At 42.4% G+C, this 17997-nt stretch overlaps 1 protein-coding gene and 5 non-coding genes across 6 annotated transcripts in view; 3 read left to right on the forward strand and 3 right to left on the reverse strand.

Moving 5' to 3' along the window:
* Nucleotides 1–3128: 3128 nt before the first annotated feature.
* LOC115872479 lies at nt 3129–3247 on the reverse strand. The gene has a single exon (XR_004047877.1). It is a non-coding gene; the product is annotated as a small nucleolar RNA SNORA61 (small nucleolar RNA).
* A 552-nt stretch (nt 3248–3799) lies between these two features.
* Nucleotides 3800–3882, reverse strand: TRNAL-CAG. Its single transcript has one exon. It is a non-coding gene; the product is annotated as a tRNA-Leu (tRNA).
* Nucleotides 3883–4482: 600 nt separating this feature from the next.
* On the forward strand, nt 4483–4554 carry TRNAG-UCC. The gene has a single exon. It is a non-coding gene; the product is annotated as a tRNA-Gly (tRNA).
* An 814-nt stretch (nt 4555–5368) lies between these two features.
* Nucleotides 5369–5440, forward strand: TRNAD-GUC. The gene has a single exon. It is a non-coding gene; the product is annotated as a tRNA-Asp (tRNA).
* A 7939-nt stretch (nt 5441–13379) lies between these two features.
* Nucleotides 13380–13453, forward strand: TRNAN-GUU. The gene has a single exon. It is a non-coding gene; the product is annotated as a tRNA-Asn (tRNA).
* A 3400-nt stretch (nt 13454–16853) lies between these two features.
* Nucleotides 16854–17997, reverse strand: part of LOC101660563 (low affinity immunoglobulin gamma Fc region receptor III-B-like) — a 13721-nt gene continuing 12577 nt past the window's right edge. Inside the window, exon 5 of the mRNA XM_045298099.1 lies at nt 16854–17448. Within this exon, the coding sequence (XP_045154034.1) occupies nt 17228–17448 (221 nt within the window). The 3' untranslated portion in view covers nt 16854–17227. The remainder of the gene's footprint in view (nt 17449–17997) is intronic.

Consider the following 17997-nt stretch of genomic DNA (forward strand, 5'->3'; position numbering starts at 1 on the left):
CCCTGGATTCCCTGTGTTTCCAGTTCCTATCTGTACCAGTGTACATCCTCTGGTCCAGCCAGACTTGCAAGGTAGAATTTGGATCATGGTAGTGGTGGTGGTGGTGGTGGCGGGAAGGAAGCATGTAGGAACTAGAGGAAAGTTGTATGTTTCATCGTTGCTACATCACACCCTGCCTGGCTCGTCTCCTCCCCTATTCCCTTCTGTAAGGGGATGTCCAGTGGCCTTCAAATGGGCTTTGGGTCTCCATTCCGCACTCCCCCACCTTATTCACTAAGGTAAGATTTTTTGTTCTGATGATGCCTGATACCTGATCCCTTTGGCACCTTGTGATTGCACAGGTTGGTGAGCTTCTTCCATGTGGGCTTTGATGCTTCTGAGCTAGATGGCTGCTTGTTTCCTACTCGCATGCTTCTTATCCCTCACTTGTCCTGATCTAGATCTTTTTGTGCAAACCAAAGTGCTTTCATTTTGTTATTGTTGAAAACATGCTCTGCAAACATACACCAACTCGACGATTTCTCTCTATACAAGCTAATGACACTGTTTCCACACTTCAGGTTGTGCACCTCTCCTCACTCTCCTTTTCTGAGTTGTTCTTCCAACAGGAACAGTCACTCCCTGCCCTCTCATCATCTGAGTTGGTGTCAAGTTGATCCGAAATAAAAAAGAAAAACCAAAAAACTTTTCATGCACTTACAGAGAAGATCAGGTTTCCATTCAACACGCTTGTGTCATCTCATTGACTACAATCCCCACAATGGACCATCATTCATCCCACTTCCTTTGTGTGTTCTGCTTTCAGCTCTCTTTTTCTAACTCTTTTGAACTTGTCCTTGGGTAAATGCTGCCATTTTGATCTTAAATGGTTGGTTATTCTAAGGTGTGTCTACCTCCGAGTGTCACTGTTCCCATTATAGACCGATCGTCTGGCTGAAAATTGAGCCATGTGCGAGAGTCTGCTTCTAGACCTGGAGGATAATTAAGGGCCGTCATAGTCTTAGGGGTTCCACCAATTCTAATAGATAGTTCTTAAGAGAGCATAATGCTCAAGGCAGACCTTTCATTTTTGCTAGTTAAGCTGGGCTATTGTTTAGTTTTGAGAAGACTTCAGGGGGTATTTTTGGTTTAAAGTTGAAAGATTTCAAAGGTTCATCTAGTCTCTAGGGCTGGAGAAAGTCTAGCGTCCATGAGAATTTGATCTTCTGCTCTGCATTTCCTCCTTTTTGATTAGGATTATTCTATATAGTCTTTGATCAAAATGTTTAGTAATGGTATCTGGGCACTATCTAGTTTTGGTCTCACAACAAAGGAGGACTCAGTATTCATCAAGGTAATTAGCCACAATTCCCTATCCTCCTCCTTTTTCCTGTTGTTCCAGGTGAGAAGAGGTCAAGTGTGTATCTTGGATAAATGTTTGCAAGCTTTTAAGACCCACGGTACTACGTAATAAACTAGGAGGCAGAACAGAAACACTGACCATTTTTCAGGCCAGTTAACTAGGATGGCCCATGAAATCGTGACCCTAAACCCCCCAGACATGGGACCAAACCTCACGAGGTGTTTGGTTAAGCAGCCTCAGCAACCACTCTTTCTTTATGTTGTGAAGGCATCTATCACAGCTTTGCCACTTCAACTTTTTACAGATGTATAACCCATTGATTGATGGCAGTTACAATAATTAGCTGTTGTGAAAAAGGACTTCTGCCCTGCTCAGAGAATGTTACAAAGCTCTTTCAGGGCTGCCAATAAATGTCCAAAGGCCATGCTATTCCACTGTAAACTTCAATCCAAAGTCACTCAACTCCAGCTCCGTGGGTCAGAAAAACCCAGATGCCCCCAATCAAGTGCCTTGACCACTCAGCTTTACTTGCTCTGTGGGTTGGGAAGCCCGCCACTCGAGCCCATGCTCTGGCTCTTGGTTCTGCTGTGGTTGTTGCGGCTGCTACTCTGCCACTCCTCCGGTGTCACAGCTGTCTCCAGGATCAAGGTGATTCAATGTATAAGGGGTCTCGGAGTATAAAGGACATGCTCCACCCTTCGTAGTGAAATATCCCACCTTTTGCTGGTAGTGAAACCCCCACATTCTGTTTCTGAGATGGCTCCTTTTATACCCAGCAGGATGTCAATCACAATTAACAATCACTCACAACAAAACAAAGGAAAAGACTCATATGATTATCTCAATCGATGCAGAAAGGCATTTCATAAAATTCAACATCCATTCTTGATAAAAACACTCAGTAAAATAGGAATAGAAAAGAAACTCCTTAGCAATGGCCAGCATCTCACTTAATGGACAGAAATGGAAAACATTTCCTCTTTGAATGGGAACCAGACAGGACTTCCCGTTATAGCCACTCTTATTTAATATAGTCCTAGAAGTCTTATCCAGAGCTATAGGACATCAAGATGATATTGAAGGCATCCACATTGGCACAGAAGAAACAAAACTCTCTTTATCTGCAGATGATTTAATCCTATATACAGAAAACTCCAAAGATCCAATTAAAAAATTACTGGAACTAATTGAGAAATTTAGCAATGTAACAGGCTGTAAGATCAATGTACTTGTATTTTTGTATATTAAAGATGATAATACTAAAAAAATTAAAAGAATACCATTTACAATAACTACTCAAAAGGGAAAATATTTAGGAATCTTACCAGAGTAACAAAAGACTTATGCAAAGAAAATTATAAAACACTTCTATAAGAAACCAGTTCTAGTTCATTGATCTGAATGTTTATTGATGTACCAATACCAAGCTGTTTGGATAACCATGGCTATATAATAGGTTTTGAAATTTTGGAGTGAAAGGCTTACTATTTTGTTTTTGCTTTTCAATAGTGTTTTGTTTATCCTTGGTTTCTTTCCTTTCCATAAAAGGTGCTGATTAGGTTTTCAGTTTCTTTGAAGAATTGTGCTGGGATTTACATTGAATTTATAAAGTGCTTTTGGTCGTATGGACATTTCACTTTAGTAAGTCTTCCTATGCAGGAGTATTGAACAGCCTTCCATTTGTGTAAGTCACTTTCGGTTTCTTGTAGAAGTGTTTTATAATTTTCTTTGCATAAATATTTTGTTTCTCTGGTAGTATTGTAATTCAGCTATGAGTGATTGGTTGATTCTTTAAAAACTAACTTGTGTCACAAAAGAATTTGAGTCAGATTCACTGTTACTTTTCCTCCTTATATAGCCCCTCAGACCAGCATTTAGGTCTGAGAGGAAAGGAATCAGAAGGATATTTCTTTTTCTGAAGGATTTTTAAGGCGTGCTCTTTCTATATATATGTTAATAACCTATTACAATTTTTGTTTTTGTTTATTTATGTATACTTAAAATTTATCTTCCCCTTTGTGGAATAAAATACATACAAAGAAAAACACATTCTGTGTAGTTGCTCAGACCTTACTGTGCTTGACACGCACTAAAGACTTAATACATTGTTGACAAATGAAGAAATAGATAGGCACTGAAAATCTAGTGTTAGAGAAACAAAGTTATATCTATATCTGTATCTATCTTTGCATAGTTAGGGATAGATCTTCATCTCAACAGTTATCTGACTTCATAGTCCAATCTTCTGCCAATAGCAGATAAACACAACAAATCGAGTTCACAGGGATACATACATTATTTTAGCATATGTAGGTACGTTAGATAAAAAATAGTGCTGAATAAAAAATTAGTGTTGATCAACTAATATTCCTTTCCTCATTAGTGAAATCCTATCTACGCGTTGGCTTAGAAGCTTGAAAGCAAAAGGGAAAATAAGTAAGCAAAATGAACCAGCACTGTCAGAAGTGGGATTCGAACCCACGCCTCCAGGGGAGACTGCGACCTGAACGCAGCGCCTTAGACCGCTCGGCCATCCTGACACTGACAGAACGCTGTTCTCTGGTTCTAATATCTTTCTCTGCTATGTCTACGATTGAAGTTTTAGTTTATTATTATTCCCAACAAAATCTGAAATTTCCTCGGACTCCTTCGGAAAACACAGAAATTAAAGCTAATTGAGACCCTGCTTATATTTCCTGCTTCCTTAATATCCTAAACCATAAACCTTTTCTTGCTCAAAAGTAACGGAGCCACCCAAGCGTTGGCCCCTCGGGAATCGACCTCCTTTGGACTCAGAATCCAGCCCAGCGGGTGTCAGGGCGCGGGTGCAGCTGAGCAGCTAAATAGGCGGGGCGCCAAGAAAAGGCGCGGAGGAGACCCCGGCTGCGGAGGGAGCCCGGGCTCGGCGCGGTATCGCCTCGCGGGCCCCTCCCTGGCGCCGGCGCTTTCTGGCTCTGGTGCCGTTGGCAGGAGAGGCCAGCTAAGTATGCTGCACGTAGACAAATAAAGATAGGATTTATCTAGAACTAGCACATATTTCAACTTATTTCAGAGCCACACACATAAAACACTATTCACAATGGGAAATGCAAGGATTCTCCTTATCTTATATTGACAAATTCAAGCTTAATCAGTCAGAGGCGTTGGTGGTATAGTGGTGAGCATAGCTGCCTTCCAAGCAGTTGACCCGGGTTCGATTCCCGGCCAACGCAAGTGATTTTTGATTTTCCAATTGAGGTTTACGGGGCATCTTGACCTGCGAGACACCTTAGTCATTTTTGGCTCCCGGACCTCCTTCTCTGTACAGCCAAGTTCTGACGAGATTGTAACCCTAAGGTTAATCCTCCCTTCTTTTAAACTTGCCTCTGGAGAAGTCTCTGGGGGCAATTGGGTTCCGGGATTCCTGGTTAGGAACCCCGTCGTCCATACGCGTATTTGCGAGGTTAACCCTGGAGCCTTGAGCCACTGAAATGTAGTCAGTGCGCCTGAGGAGGAACTGCATTTTCAAATTTATTTAACTTTCATTAATTGAAAATTCGTTCAGTGTTGGAAATGTTTAATTACATTTGGAACAACTTGGCTATGGGACTCTTCATTTCCAACTGGACATTTTATGAAATCTAAATACAGAATAAAGTATTTTCAATGAAAAGGTAACGTCCCTTTTGAAAGTGCTCTCTGTGTAACAGACCTATCAAAATGTGAAGACTAAATACAGATAAAATGACATCTAATTAGTAATATTTTTATGTAGTATACCTGCTGCAGTAATAATTTATTGGTTATATTCGGTTAAGAATTTTTATTAAAATTCTTACAGGTTAGTTTTTAAATGTGACCACTAGACACAAGAATTACATATGAAAAAAACTACATATGAGGTTAGCATTATGTTTCTATTGGAATACACTAGTTTAGATCTTAACAGGTACAATTTTGTCAACCAAAAAATTTTTCAGATTAAGTTGAACTGACAGTTTAGTAGTCTCTTCTTAGAGACTCATTTTACGAGCTTGCTTGCCGCCGTCCTCGTTAGTATAGTGGTGAGTATCCCCGCCTGTCACGCGGGAGACCGGGGTTCGATTCCCCGACGGGGAGGCAAATAAGTGTATTTTTCCCTTTTGGTGTATTGTCTTGACACCGAAACAAAATGTATTATTTTCGGGAGGGAGAGGGAAAAATGAGTTGAAACCAGGGGCTCAAGTGGAAAGTGGGTGTCGTAAGAATGATGAAGTCAACATATGTACTAAAGTGCTGGACACAGATGACGTTTGTACAGATTGTGATGAGTTGTATGAGCCCCTAATAAAATGATTATTTAAAAAAAAAGTACAAATGTGCTTGACACAATGGATGTATGCATGGATTGCGATAAGAATTGTATGAGTCCCCAATAAAATGATTAAAAAAATGTATTATTTTCAGATAACTTTAAATTCTTTTTTGTTTATGCTCATGCATAATGTGCAAGAGGATAAGAAGCTGCAGTCACTTTAATCTTGATTCTGGATTAAATTTATTGAGTGATTAATCTTGAAAGCAAATATACCTAATCAGCATTTGAATGATCTTGCCTCTGGTTTTCTTCTATCTCCCCCTCCCCCCAAGCAACTTTTCCTATTCATTGGAAAAGAATCCCAAGCCCTGGCTCCGTCTTGAATAGGGACCCTGATTCCCACTTCTGCTTCCTACCTGCAGCACTAAAGAATTTCTTCTTAATTTTAGCCAGTGTTTTTGAGGTTCAGACATTTCTAATTTTTAAGTAGGCACATATTTTCCTGGTTGTTTCTTTAGAAAAGCCTTTAGGTTACCCCAGAATCAGAGCCTCTATTTCCTTACAGCGCTTTTTGTGTTTTGCATTTGTTTTCTAGTATTGTCTCTTTAAGATATTTGAGGAGTCCTTTTGAAATATGATCTGGGGCAAGGTTTTACTTGAATAACTGGATTCTCTCCACTTCCCATGGTTCCCAGCTTCAGTTTATTAAGTAATCTATCCTTCAGACACTGATTTAAAGTGACATAACCACTAGACACTCACCTGTTCACCTCTCCCAAACAAGGCAGAGCAAGAACTGAGCGACCACAGTGACTCCAGTCCCCGCTTGGATTCATGAGGGGTTGATGGCTAATCAGAAGACAACATGCTTCCTCTTGGACATTGGGTCAGGTGCATCTCAGTCCTCAAAGTGACACCGGTGCCTCTCAACCCTTTAGAGAGGTCTTGTACTGTTGAGGCTGGAAAGCTAAACATGCCGTTTTCTAGATTTTCCTGCAGTTAGGGTCTGGTTATGATTCAGTCTGCCAATCAGATTATTTGATTGGGATTTTGGTTTGCAACAGATATTTCTGAGAAAGGTAGAAATCCAATTCCGATGGTATAAGTCGTGGCAAATACAACTGTGCTCTAAAGCTGAAAATTATAGCCGCTTTCATGTTCATTTTGTGCCTGCTTGCTAAGTAAAGCAGTGTCCTGCCATACAGCGTGGCTTCGAGAGTCATTCCTGGGAACTTGGTCTGGTGTCTGTTTCTTTCCATTTTCCCAATAATTTTGTGAATTATCTGTGTAGCTTAATAAACCCCTTTGTATGTAAACTTGTTTACAATTAAGAACCCTGCTATACTCATCCATAAATAAAAAGTAATCTATGAAATCCTTCCATATCTGGTGTTAATAGTCAGATATATATGTTTTTTTTTTGCTCCACCCCATTGTACACTTGAGGGCTATGAGATTCCCCAATTCTTTCCTCTGAAGCAGGAGGACTAGGTAGCTGTAACTAAGAATAGATTTTTTTTCTTTGTCTAGGTTTTTATTTTTATTTTTTTAAATCATTTTATTGGGGGCTCATATAACTCTTACCACAATCCATACATACATCCATTGCTACATTTGTTGCCCTCATCATTCTCAAAACATTTGCTTTCTACTTGAGCCCTTGGTATTGGCTCCTCATTTTCCCCTTCCCTCCCCGTTCCCCCTCCCTCATGAACCCTTGATAATTTATAAATTATTATTATTTTGTCATGTCTTACACTGTTCAACATCTCCCTTGCCCCACTTTTCTGTTGTCCGTCCCCCAGGGAGGAGGTTATATGTAGATCCTTGTAATCGGTTCCTCCTTTCAAAGAATAGATTTTTAATGAAACAATTCACACAAATAAGTGTATCACAGATAGACGATTTGGGGATTTATAAGATGATCATCTTTGTATTTACACTCAATTTAGGCATTGGAACATTACTTTTACTCTGGAAGCCTCCCTGATGATTCCTTCTCCCTTATTCTGGAATGCATATTATTATGTCTTAGGTCCTTGTAATAATTTTACTATGTATGCACATTATCAAATAACGTATCACTTAAATGACCATATTTTAGAACTTCATGTAACTGTTCTCACAAAGTATGTATTCACTTACAACTATTGCACTTCAAGTTATTTCATTATAACTTTTATGAGATTCACCTAACTTGAAGCATAGACCCAGAAATAATACTCAAAATATTTGAAACTGTTATAGGACCATACATTTTATATATTTATAGAATTATATATTACTATCTATAATTTTAAAATATACTGTTATGCATTAACGATATATACGGGTCTTTGTGTGTGAACGCATACAAATGATAAACTTGACTTCCAGGGAATATAAGTTGTAGGGCAAATAGCATGTGTGGTGAAATGCATTCCTTTTTTTTTTATTAAATAATCATTTTATTAGAGGTTCATACAACTCATCACAATCTGTACATACGTCATCTGTGTCCAGCACATTAGTACATATGTTGACTTCATCATTCTTTTTTTTTTCTTCTGACTTCATCATTCTTATGACACCTGCTTTCCACTTGAGCCCTGGTGTCAGCTCATTTCTCCCCGCCTCCCCGCTCCCCCCCCCTCAATGCATTCTTGCATGCGGCCTTTGTCTTGGTTCTTTAGAAACACAGCTTGAAAAATTTCCCCCTGAGCTCTGAGGAGCTTCTGTGGCCTTAGTTTTGTAGCCCAGAGACTGGCATTTCCTGACTAAACTGTACACTAGGATGGTTTGATATTCTTTTATCTGGCCCTGGGCTGCATCCTGCCCTGTGATTGATATGTACCTTGCAAGGACTGGTCAATATATTATGCTAATGAAGTGACTTCTGACCATGTAAATGAGATGACTATAGTCTACTATGCAAACAAAGTGTCTGTGGCCTACTTGAGAAGGGATTGGTCAGTTTGTGGCACCAATGCCTTAAAAGTGACAAGCAGAAAGCTGATGATGCCAGGCTATTACAAGATATAGCATCTGGGGTCTTAAAGGCTTGATGTTAAACAAACGGCCATCTAGCAGGGAAGCAACAAAGCCCACATGGAAGAAGCACATCAGCCGGTGTTATCACGAGGTCTTGACGGGATCAGGTATCAGGCATCGGAAGACCCAAAACAATTATATCTATGTGAATGAGGGGGATCAGAGTGGAGATCCAAAGCGCATTTGTAGACAATTGGACATCCCCTCACAGAAGGGTCACAAGGAAGGGATGAGCCAGCCATGGTGCAGCATAGCACTGACGAAACATACAACACTCCTCTAGTTCTTTAATGCTTCCCTCCTCTCCCTGCCTCCACTATCATGATCCCAGGTCTACCTTACAAATCCAGCTAGACTGGAGTATGTACACTGCTACAGGTAAGAGCTCACAACACAGGGAATCCAGGACAGATACCCTCCTCAGGACCAATAATGGAAATAGCGATACCATGAGGGTAGGGGGAAGGTGGGGGAAGGAGGGGGAGAAAAGGAAACTGATTTCAGTGATTGACGAATTTCCCTCCCCACTCCCCACCCCACCGGGGTATGAACAACAGAAACGTGGGTGAAAGGAGACAGCAGACTGTGTAAGATATGAAAATAATAATAATTTATAATTTATGAAGGGTTCATGAGGGTGGGAAGGTGGGGGAGGGAGGGGAAAAAGAGGAGCTGATACCAAGGGCTCAAGTAGAAAGAAAAATTTTTGAAAACGATGATGGCAACATATGTGCAAATGTGCTTGATACAATTGATGTATGGATTGTTATAAGAGCTGTAAGAGGCCCCAATTAAATGATTTATATATTAAAAAGTGAAATGGCGTTATCAATATATGCAGCCAACTCCACAAAATTTTCTCAGGTACAAAGAAGTGGGAAGGGAGGCAGAGAAAAAAAAAAGCAGAAGGAAGAAAGAAGGCACAGGAAGGAGAGTTACAGGTTTTCCTGTGTGAAGACAGAGAGGAAGGGGCCCAGTAAGCAGCAGTCACTGTGATAGACCACAGAGCCAAGAGGACCCTGTCCTGAGGATTGCAGACAGAGGGCCTGCTGAGAGGATCTGAGAGAGCCCTCCTGAAATGAGGGAGGGAGGGAGGCTTTGCCTTCATACTTCCTGATCTTGATCCTGAGTTGAAACCTGTTAATCCTGATCCCCAATTGTATTGGGTTCCTTAATAAGCCACTTTGTTGGACGGGTGGTCTGTGGGTTCTGTGCTGCCAGTGCACTGGATTGTGGAGCCCAGAGGAGAAGTAGAGAGAGCTGGGAGGGGCGTGGGGTGGGGTGGGGGGGGCAACAGCTGGTGTCAGAATTGGTGAAAAGGCTTGACCTCTAGCTCACTGGAGTCAGTCTAGGGCTAATCGTGAGTTCTGTTGTCTTCCCAAAGTTAAACAGGTTCTGATGCTACTCCACCTCCGGACATTGTATAGCATGTCAATTCTAATTAGCTCTAAGTTATTATTTAACCTAATAAAATTATTCATGTACTTTTTGATATACCTGTCATTAGTTAAATGACGTCTCTACTGTTTGGTTTTGACACAAGGGACTGCGTCACATCCCCCTCATTGCTTCCTCAGTAAGTTGAGAATCATTAGGGAGCTTGTAGTCCTAATAAGCAGAACATTTTTCCTACTACATTTTTTCCTACATTTTCAGGTAAGGAGTCCTGGTTGAATCCTTTGCCATTTTCAGCTGAATTAACAGTAACAGGGTTGTGTTACAATTTTTTTCTAGCCTTTAAAATATTGTCTGCAGGGTTCATATGTCTGTTATTGCTATTATCAACTAGGTCACAAAAATCATTTATGGGAATGGCATGTATAATGAAGATTGAACTCAACCCCTTAGGCTGGATGGTGGCCACACGGTGTATTGGTTAAGTCGGTGAGCTCTGCTGTTAGCTGTTCAGTTTGAATCTTGGTTCCCTTTGTTGCCATTTCCTAATCCGTAAAAGAGGATAATGGCAACAACCATGGTCCTCAAATTAGTTAATATTGTTTAGAATGATACTTGACAATAATGAGCATTAATTATACTTAAAAATGTTAATGTTTATAGTAGGAAAGGATTTAGGGCTAAACAAATCTTGTCCCACAAAATGGAGATGGAATTCAACAGAGATGAGAGAAAGGGCCACGTGCACCTTAACGGTCCCTTAGCCCTAGACTTCCCTCGGGCCCCAACCACCCCACAGCCTCAATTCTGTCACATGAAAGTCAGCAGTACCACTAGAGACTGCAGGACCAGGCGGGTGGCTTCCATATTAATTGCCCACCTGTTTTCTTGCTCCCAGCGTCCCATGACGGCTGCAGTTACCACACGTTGCCAAAAGCAAGGTCGTTTTCAGGTAAGGAGTCCTGGCTGCTCAGTGGTTGAGCCATGCTAAACTAAATATCGATTGTTTGAACCCACCAGCAAGCTTCTGTGAAGATGTACAGTTTTGGAAACCCTGAGGGACAGTTCTACCCTTTCCTGTAGGTAGGGAATCAACTCTACTGGCAAAGGGTTTGGGGTTTACCTGGCTGGTAGTGGTAGTCATGGAACTGCGGAGCCAGATTGACACTGAGGCGCTTGCCAACTAAAGTGTCCAGTCCTCCTGTCCTGGGAGACACACCAATATAGACACATGTCCAGGGACTTCAGTAATCTGGTTTAAATTAGGCCCGCATATGGCCACTTTGAGTTCCTTGTCACTGGCCAAGGTATGGTGCTGGCCTTCTGGGCTCTCAAGAAATAGCCAAAAGCAGAGCAAAGGTTATGATTCTTTTTGCCAGGAGTTAACGAATATGGTACTGACCCATCGGATTAGTAACTGGGTATACAGTTCCCTCAGACCAACAGGCTTAGCTGTACTCCACAAGTTTTTTTGGGTTTTAAAAATATATACATTTCTTTAGTAGAAAATACTGTTCAATATGACTGCTAAATCTTGATAGGTGGTGCATTATTATTTCTACCAAGTGCATATGACTTACCCACAATTCTGGTACGTCATATTTTTTATTGATACTCAATTATAAATAATTTTCCAGTTCCATTCTACTTCTCTTTGATCTATTAAATTTTTTTATTGTGAACTAGGTGAGTTTATGTCAAATTAAATTATATGTCAAATTAAATTTTTGTCAAATTAAATTATATGTCAAATTAAATTTTTATGAATGTGTAGGGGTGGAACCCAACTTATCCACCACAGCCTGATGGTGTCTCATTGGAGGTGTGGCCTTCTTCTAAGAAGAAACTGGGAACCTCCTTCTCTCTCTGCCCCTTGCCTTCCTGCTTGCTGGGACTCTGCCTCCTGGGGTAGCTCCATGTGGGCCCACTGACTCAGAGCTGCCGGCACCCTGCCATGCTTCCAGCAACCTAGGATCCCTGCAACTCTGCACCCATCACCCTGTGATCTTCCTGCATATCACATCTCATCTTTCTGCATGATCAGCCTATAGCCGTGTAGTCTGAAGAGGGCCCTGGCTTCCATCGGGCTCATGGACTTGAGTTGTCTGGCTGGGATGCCTTCCTTTTATTATGCTTTTTTTAATATAAAGCTCTTTCGTATACATGTATGAATGTCACTGCATTTGTTTCTCCAGACAACCCGGCCTAACACAGTGGGGGTTACATTTTAGATAATCAATTGTATTCAACAACTTAAACTACTTATCAAACCTCCCAATAGCTTGCCCTGGCCCCTCTTTCAATCTTCTCCCTCTTGTAGAATAGTATTTTGCCAAGTTAGGAAATGAATAAAACAATCACAATACGACTAATGTCCTGTACCCTATTATTTTATTTTAAATAGCACGTCTAAAGACAAAAATTTTGAATTGTAAGAAACATCACTCTTGTTTAAAAGTCACTTGGGCAACCATCCTTAGATATATATTATATGTTTCTGGGAAATTTTAAAAATACATGTATATATCAACCATCCTTAGATATATATTATATGTTTCTGGGAAATTTTAAAAATACATGTATATATCGAAGGCATATATTTAATATATACATTGTGCACAGGCATATCTTTGTGTGTATGTTTTCTCCTTCTGCTGCATATTCAGGAAAATGAAAACTGCTCCACACTAAACTGGAGTGCCCTGATTTGGAGGTGGGGGTGCGAAAGGAAGCCGCAGGTCCTGTGTGGAGGCTGCAAGGAGCCCAGAAACCTGGGCGAAGTGGACAGTGGCCGCTTGCGTGTACCTGCCCGGGTGCTGTGGAATCCGTCGGTGGAGCTTGACTGGGGTGGAGGTGCTGGGACTCCGGAAGCCCCGCCTGTCGGGCAGAGCAAGGAGCCCCGGCACCGGCTCAGGGCCCTGGAGCCAGGACACGTGAGACAGTGTTTTCAACCCGCATCATCACCAACGTATTGAGTGTCAAGGGTCACATATCTGTATGGATAGAGAGAGAGGATTTTCACAAACTACCTGAGTAAAACCAACTGAACTCCGGGGCCTACGAAGCCGCCCCGTTTCTGCGCCCTGCTTCTCGGCCCGGTCGAAGGGCGGTTTCAGACCTTGGCGGCTGGGGGCGCGGGGGGACCCGTGGCGCCCGGGATCCCGACGGCGTGGTGCGTGGAGAGCGAACAACCGCCTCGCAGGCTCCCGCCTAAGCCTCCCGACGGCCCGGAGCAGCAGCGTTTATTTTGAACCACATTCCAGTTTTGAACCCGAGAGGCTCGCGACGAATTGCTTATTCAGTGAACTAACTTGGCAGAAAATGCTCTCCACGCCTGTCTCTGTGGCGCAATCGGTTAGCGCGTTCGGCTGTTAACCGAAAGGTTGGTGGTTCGAGCCCACCCAGGGACGGGAAGACATTTTGGACCCTTGGGTCCTTGGAAAAGCTGCGCTCGAGGCTGCAACGCGCTCTTGTTTATTACACGTTAGAAGCACGAGAAGTCCTCGCTTCTCGTCATAGCCCGCTCTCGTCCTAGCTGTTTTGCTAGAAATGTTGTTGAAGCATTTCGTCTGCAACGTAAGTGTTGCAATTACTTTGACCAACTAATTGGTAAAAGAAAGAGTTTTGAAGCATTTCGTCTACAACGTAAGTGGCGCAATTACTTCGACCAACTAATTGATAAAAGAAAGAGTTCGGAAAAGAAAATTTACCGACTGATGGAAGTAAGTACTACTAATCGGAACATGAATTTTGAGGTCTTTTCTCTAAAAGCTGCGCGTGTTTTGGACTTCACAACTCCTGAAACGGCACCACCTACGGAAACCGAGACTAAGTCCTTAGTCACGATGCGTCCCCTTCTGCTGCTTCGTAAGCTCCAGAAATGGCACGTTTCGGCCGAGCTCGCTGCCTTGCCTAACTTACTCTCGACTTCCCCTCCGGGCACCGTTTGATTACCTAACCAAGCGAGCTGGTTTACAGCTCTCTGCTCGCCCGCCCGCCCTTCAAAGAATCCTAAATGCGAATCAGATCGCCCCATTCCCCTCCTTAAAAGTTCCTTCCTGACTGGCAGAGTCTGTACCCTCTCCTTGATCTGGAAGGCAATGCCCTTCATGATCCGGCTCTGCCTCACCTTAGACACCACAGGGCTTTCCTGAACTCTGACTGCCCGTGGATCATTGGTGGAGTCTCCTTCATGACCCCATCAAGAATCCTGTCTCCTCCCTGCAGCTCTTTCTTTCTTCCACCGCTCTCGTCCAGGGAATGAAGCTCCTCCCGGGCAAGGTTTGTTCATGTGGATATCCTCAGCACCCATCAGCGTGGCACATTGTAAATACTGAATAAATGTGAGCTCACTGGCCAGTGTTTCCAAGGATAGTTATCTAGTGTTTGAATCTCACTCCATAGCCATACACTCTAACCCTCTGCCCAGGTCCTGTCTCCAGGGTTTGGCCTCCCTGTGCTTTCTACCTGTCCCATGCCTTCAGAGCAAACCCCAGTTAGGGTAAAATTTAACACCCTATCAAGTGATTTCTCTTATGAGTCATTACATTTGTTCTAGTTTTTAATATTTTCTTTATTTGCTGTTTTCTTTTTAATTGACGTTTCACTTTATCACTGTTGCTAGTTGCTGTTTTAATGTTTTTCTGTATAGAAAATTCAGGAGAGGTAGGTCTATAGAAATAATAACTGGGTGGATGATTCCTTGGGGGTGTGGCAGGGGAGGTTTAGGGGAAATGAAGAGCTAATAACGATGAGTACAAGAATGAAGAAAATGTTCTAAAACTGATTGTGCGGATGATTGTGCACCTCTTCTTGAGGTAATTGATCTACTGAATTGTATCCTATGCAAATTATATGCCAATACAGCTGTTGGGAGAAAAAGAAAAAGCTCAATATGTGAAATAGTATTCCAGACCTAAGGTTTTAGAGAGCTAGCTGTAAGGCAGATTAATTTATGGTTTTACTAAGCAAAAAAAAAAAAACAACAAAAAAAATCAAACCAAATCTATTGCCATCTCGCCCAACTTTTAGCGACCCTGTAGGACAGAGCGGAACTGCCCCACGGAGGTCGACTCTGTTGTCTGCGGAAGCAGACGGCCACATTTGTCTTCTGCAGACTGGGGAGGAGCTTTCACTACTCACTGCACCCCTAGGGAGCCTTTGCCGTGCTTTAAAAAGACTTCCTACTTCTATTCACCCTCTTATATTCCATACACTCTCCAGACCCCCTACACCTAATTGTGTGCATTCACACTGCCCACATTTTGGTTAGCAGTCAAGCTGCGGAAGCCCACCAGGGCTCTTTTGTCTCAGCAGGATTTGGAAATAAGCTGGCTAAGTTTGGTGAGATGGTGGCTGAGCAAAAGTTGGGAGTTTCTCCTCAGCCCAAACAGATCTCTGATAAAGTTTTGAGCAATGGGTGGAAAAAAGGGATTTTTATCATTCGTGTTTTATCACCATGGTTGAAAACTTTTCTGCCAAAAATTAGCATGCAGGATCTTTTAAGACACTATTAAAATGCAACAATGTTTTGCTGAAAAATTCCAATTCAGGAAGAGAGAGCTATATATTGTCTTTCTTTCTTATAAATCATTTTATTGGGGCTCTTCCAATTCTTATCACAATCCATACATTAATTGTATCAAGCACATTTGTGCGTATGTTGTCAGCACTATTTTCTAAACATTTCTTTCAACTTGAGCCCCTGGTATCAGCTATACATTTTCTTCCATCAGCAATGATTGCCTTTTCCATCCTCATCCCACTGCTACTGACATGCTGAGAGACTTAACAATTCCCTAATTGAACTCAATAGGTTTCAGCACATTCAGTCTTGGTGATCCAACATTTGTCTAGTGAGTGACAAGGATAAAACTCGACTCCAGTTAAGTATCAAAGCAGAAAACCTGACTTTATAATCCTCATCCCTCCCCTGATCTATTTATCCAAGTCTGTCTCGGGAGAAGTATGGCTAAGGCGCTCCTTAGAGGGCAAGGAAGGTGAAACTTGGTCTTACATACTTTGGAACTAGTTCAGGAGAGACTGGTCTCTTGAGAAGGACATCGTGTTTCGTAAAATAGAAGGGCAGCGACCAAGAGGAAGGCTCCCCAGGAGATGGATGGACGCCGTGGCTGCAATAACGGGCTCAGGCATGTGGACAATGGTGAGGACGGCGCAGGACGGGGCAGTGTTCCGTCTGTTGTACACAGGGTTGCCACGGGTCAAAATGGACTCAATGGCACCTACCAACAACATAACACTGTTTCCCCTTCCTCACTTCTACTACCCTGACCAAAACCAAAAGAATTTTCACACCCTGTCCGTTCCTTCCCATACGGTTGTGGTTGATGCTTTCTTGCCATGCTTTCTCAGTGCAGAAACTGAGGTATCTTCAGTTGATGTCGCCAAAGCCAAGAAAGCAAAGTTGCGTTCCTTCCTTTGGATCCCCGTTTTCTTCTATGCTTTCTTTCCCAAATGTTCTCATGCTCACAGTCCCTTTTCGACTCACAATCCTAAGAATATGATGAGGGGGAAAGAGTTTCTTACTATCTACCCAAAGATGATTCCAATTTTGACAGGAACACCTCTGAACCTTTTCATTCTCCCTCACCCTGTGATTTTCTGTTATTTTATCTCTGGGACTGTTCTTGGAGTGTCCTACCCTTTCTCAGTCAGCCCCTTATTGCTTCTGCTATGTCTCCTAGACTCCAGTAGTGGCCAACACCAACTGGAGAGAGATTTGGGATAGCTTCAAAGTAACCAGCCCTGGAGCGCAGATGTAAACTACCTTTACACATGGCCCACTCTCAATCATGAATCCACTTATCTTTTATTAGTTTATTTTTGGAACATTGTTCATACACATGCAGGGTCACCATCTGAAGCCCGCGTTGTTACTTTGCTGTGATGCAGTGGTTGGGACTGAGTGTCTGTGTAGCACCAAGACTTCAATTCTTGGGCACTCAGGTACTCAGTGGGTTTCCATTGTTTGCACCTGAAGATCATGACCCTTTCTTTGGAGACCAAGAGGAAATAGTAGGTTGTGTGGAGGGCTTTCAGATTGGCTTGAGGGGATATTCTACTGGCTGCTTTCAGCTATAATTACTGGGGGCAATGAGGCTGTGAATATATCGAGCCTCAGAGATGCTGCTGCCAGTGCTGTTACTACCCCATGGCATGAAGGGTCACTTGTCCCAAGGGCCCTGACTTTGTGGTTCCTCCAGTTTGGCTGTTTGGTTCTTCCATTTAACTCTGCGGTTTCTCCAGTCCCCCATGAAGCTCCGAAGGTCACTCTGTATAAAGAAATACAGAGCCGTGTCCACTGCAAACAGCACAGTCATCCCCAGACAGAAAGCAACTTGGTGCCAAGATGAAAAGATTGGTGCGATGAACGGCATTGCCTGACCTAGTAGGGATGAGGCAGAGGGATGAGAAAAATAACAGATGGTAAGGCATAAGAGTGGAACAAACAGTTACCAGTGAAGGACCTTAATTGCCAAAAGACAGGACCGATGGCATGATGGGGGCAGCCTTTGCTTCCTCCCACTGCTCCATGGACTTGTCATCTTCGTGCTCCTCGAGCAGAGCACAAGCCATGCAACATTTAGCAACAGCTTGTTCTCCTGTGGTGGAGGGATATGACAGGGAGAGTTGAACAAGTGAGGCTGTAGCTGGGTCTCATATGAAATTATGAACATTGCCAAAGCTTACATTTATATAAGATCCTTCTTTCTTAATTCAGTAACATGCTCTCAAGCCTCAAGATTATGCTTCTTAAAAGAAGCCAGGCTTATTGGTCTGTAATATATATTTTTTAAAACATTTTATTAGGGGCTCATACAACTGTTATCCCAATCCATACACAAATCAATTGTGTAAAGCGTATTTGTACATCATTTCTCAAAACATTTTCTCTCCATTTAAACCCCCGACATTAGGTCCTCATTTTTCCCCT

Source organism: Echinops telfairi, unplaced genomic scaffold (genome assembly GCF_000313985.2).
Source record: "Echinops telfairi isolate 266 unplaced genomic scaffold, ASM31398v2 ScPeMD7_7424;HRSCAF=8462, whole genome shotgun sequence".
Classification (NCBI taxonomy): domain Eukaryota; kingdom Metazoa; phylum Chordata; class Mammalia; order Afrosoricida; family Tenrecidae; genus Echinops; species Echinops telfairi.